The 2,278-nt window shown below is 37.4% G+C and overlaps 1 protein-coding gene across 1 annotated transcript; it reads right to left on the reverse strand.

The window, feature by feature from the left end:
- Positions 1-321: 321 nt before the first annotated feature.
- On the reverse strand, positions 322-1,999 carry LOC100217185 (uncharacterized). The gene is made up of 3 exons (NM_001143545.1): positions 1,951-1,999; positions 1,591-1,835; positions 322-681 (listed from the first exon to the last, which is right to left on the reverse strand). Exons 2-3 carry the CDS (start codon positions 1,732-1,734, stop codon positions 535-537), a joined length of 291 nt encoding a protein of 96 aa, NP_001137017.1. The 5' UTR covers positions 1,735-1,835; positions 1,951-1,999; the 3' UTR covers positions 322-534.
- Between the last annotated feature and the right edge of the window lie 279 nt (positions 2,000-2,278).

Below are 2,278 nucleotides of genomic sequence, written 5' to 3' on the forward strand. Positions count from 1 at the left end.
TGCTCTCAAAAGCTTTTCATCTTCCATTTCTCTTTTTTTCTTTTTGGTGACATCTTGTTGGGTTTCAACTGTAGCCTACTCTAACTTATTTGGGACTAAATGGCTATGTTGATGTTGTGATGTTGATATTATAGTTCACAATAAATATCTAGAGGCATAGTATAAAGCGAAAAAAGTTATTTGCAGCACGCTCTGCTGTTTAGTTCGTTGTCTAACTTGCCACACTTTGACTATTTTTTCTGACTAAGGTTAGTTCTTTAATTCGAACAACTAACCTTAGATAAAGTATGACACATTTAGCCACGAATCAAAGAGCCCTTTAGTCTACCTACATCACGCCTTCATATTACACCGGTGACAATGGTACAGTATTCAGTACAGCCACAATGCAGTCAGCAATTAGGGGAACACCCAAACTTCTGATTCCTAAAAAAGGTTACAAAGGAGTGCTAATGTCACCGATCATATAGTGTATATATCCAGTGTGTTCACAAAGGACCAAGTGGAGGGATGGAGTAACAACATCGAAAACAATCAACCAGAATCATCGCACTCCAATTTCGCTGATACAAATAATTTACGCCTGCAATGAATCAATGACGTTCCTCCGGTCCACAACTCCACCCTAAAAGATGCTCCCATAATCCTTCCTTGTCGTAAATGAGTGCCCTCTTGTTCCTCCTGCAGATTTGGGTGTTAAGGTTTGTATCATTGAAATTGAATTCTATTCTAATTTAATAATAGTAATTTACGTATATATCAATTAAGCTAATTCAGTTTATTCTATTCTAATTTAATAATAGTAATTTACACATATATCAATTAAGCTAATTCAGTTTTATACAAAATATATTTGTATACTATTATTAGCAGTATACTATTATTAGCAAGATGTCGGAAATATTTATGTGTGCTACAATTTTACTATAAAAGAGTGAGTAAAGAGGGTCATGTAAGTTATAAAGCAGAAACAAATTCTACTAATACATAAAATCATTTCTCATCCTACACATCATGAATTTGAGATAGACTTAGGACCCGTTTGGTTCCTTTACTCCAGTGACTAAAGTTTAGTTAGAAGACTAAAGATTAGTCACTACCATGTTTGGTTCTAGTGATTAAAAGTATTCAAAATGCATTAAATGATTCATAAGAAGACTAAAATACATCTTAGCATTTTTCCACCATTAGCGCAACTGAAATAAAGGAGGGGCAAAAAGTGAAATTTATATGGTTTAGTTCATTTTTGTCACCCCTTAAGGGACTAGAGACTAAAACAGTTTAATCCCTGTTTTAGTCCCACCGTTTGGCAATTTAGGAACTAAATAGGATTAAATAGAGAGACTAATCTTTAATTCCTCGAACCAAACGGGGTCTTATATCTGAACTTTAGAAAGCAATGCAATGTCAAATTCTAAGCTAGATAAGTTACTTTATTAAGTGAATTCTAATTCCTCTATAACGAAATGATCCATACGTCGCGGAAGGGATTGGGAGGGGTTGGCATGGATTTGAGTTCAGTTTTCCTGCCAATTCCCTTCATTCCCTCTCGAAACCGAACATTTCTTTAAGATAGAGTGGATAGCTTACCCCAGGGCACTCCATCGCCCATGCCAAAACTACTAGGCCACGCAGGCTGCCCATTGTGATGGCTTCCCATTGGCCGCATTGGACTGGAAGTTGCCTGATTATATCGCTGATGGAGAATTGGCTGTCCATGACGAGGACGGGCATTTTGCTGAGGATAATTTTGAGGGTTGTAACCACCGTAGTTGATGAGAACACTGGAATGGGCACTCACTCCTTGAGAGGACACATGAAATAATTGATCTCCTCTGTAAACAAAAACAGTAGCACAAATCAGCAGTCTTACAAAGAAAGGCAAAGAAGTCCAAAATATTCTGACTAGTTAAGGAAAATGAGGAGTACAAATTAGTTAGGTTGCAATACCTTTGGTTTGTCGGTACAGGGTTAGATGTAGCAAAGATGTGGTCTTGGCCAGTTGCATCTCCAAAGTGGAGGTTGCTGCTTAGATCAGCTGACAGTGAATTGTCTTCTTGCAATAGTGACTCATCACTACAAAATGGAACACGCTATAGAAAAATATTGCCTTTTATACAAGTCTACAAGAATCAATTTGAGTATTCCATACCTATAATTAGGGTCCCAATTAGCAGGATCAAGTGTCGATGAAGCTGAAAAGTCAAATGATTGTGACGGAGCCTTCGAAGGCACATGACTAGACGAGGCCTCCAAGGAAATACCACTCCTTGAACCT

The sequence above is a fragment of the Zea mays genome, chromosome 10, assembly GCF_902167145.1.
Source record: "Zea mays cultivar B73 chromosome 10, Zm-B73-REFERENCE-NAM-5.0, whole genome shotgun sequence".
NCBI lineage: Eukaryota > Viridiplantae > Streptophyta > Magnoliopsida > Poales > Poaceae > Zea > Zea mays.

Excerpts from the sequence above, each read along its gene's own strand:
- LOC100217185 (NM_001143545.1), bottom strand. The coding sequence starts at position 1,734 with ATGCCCGTCCTCGTCATGGACAGCCAATTCTCCATCAGCGATATAATC. Across the intron at positions 682-1,590 it reads GGGCGATGGAGTGCCCTGGG|GAGGAACAAGAGGGCACTCA; the intron begins GTAAGCTATCCA and ends CCAAATCTGCAG.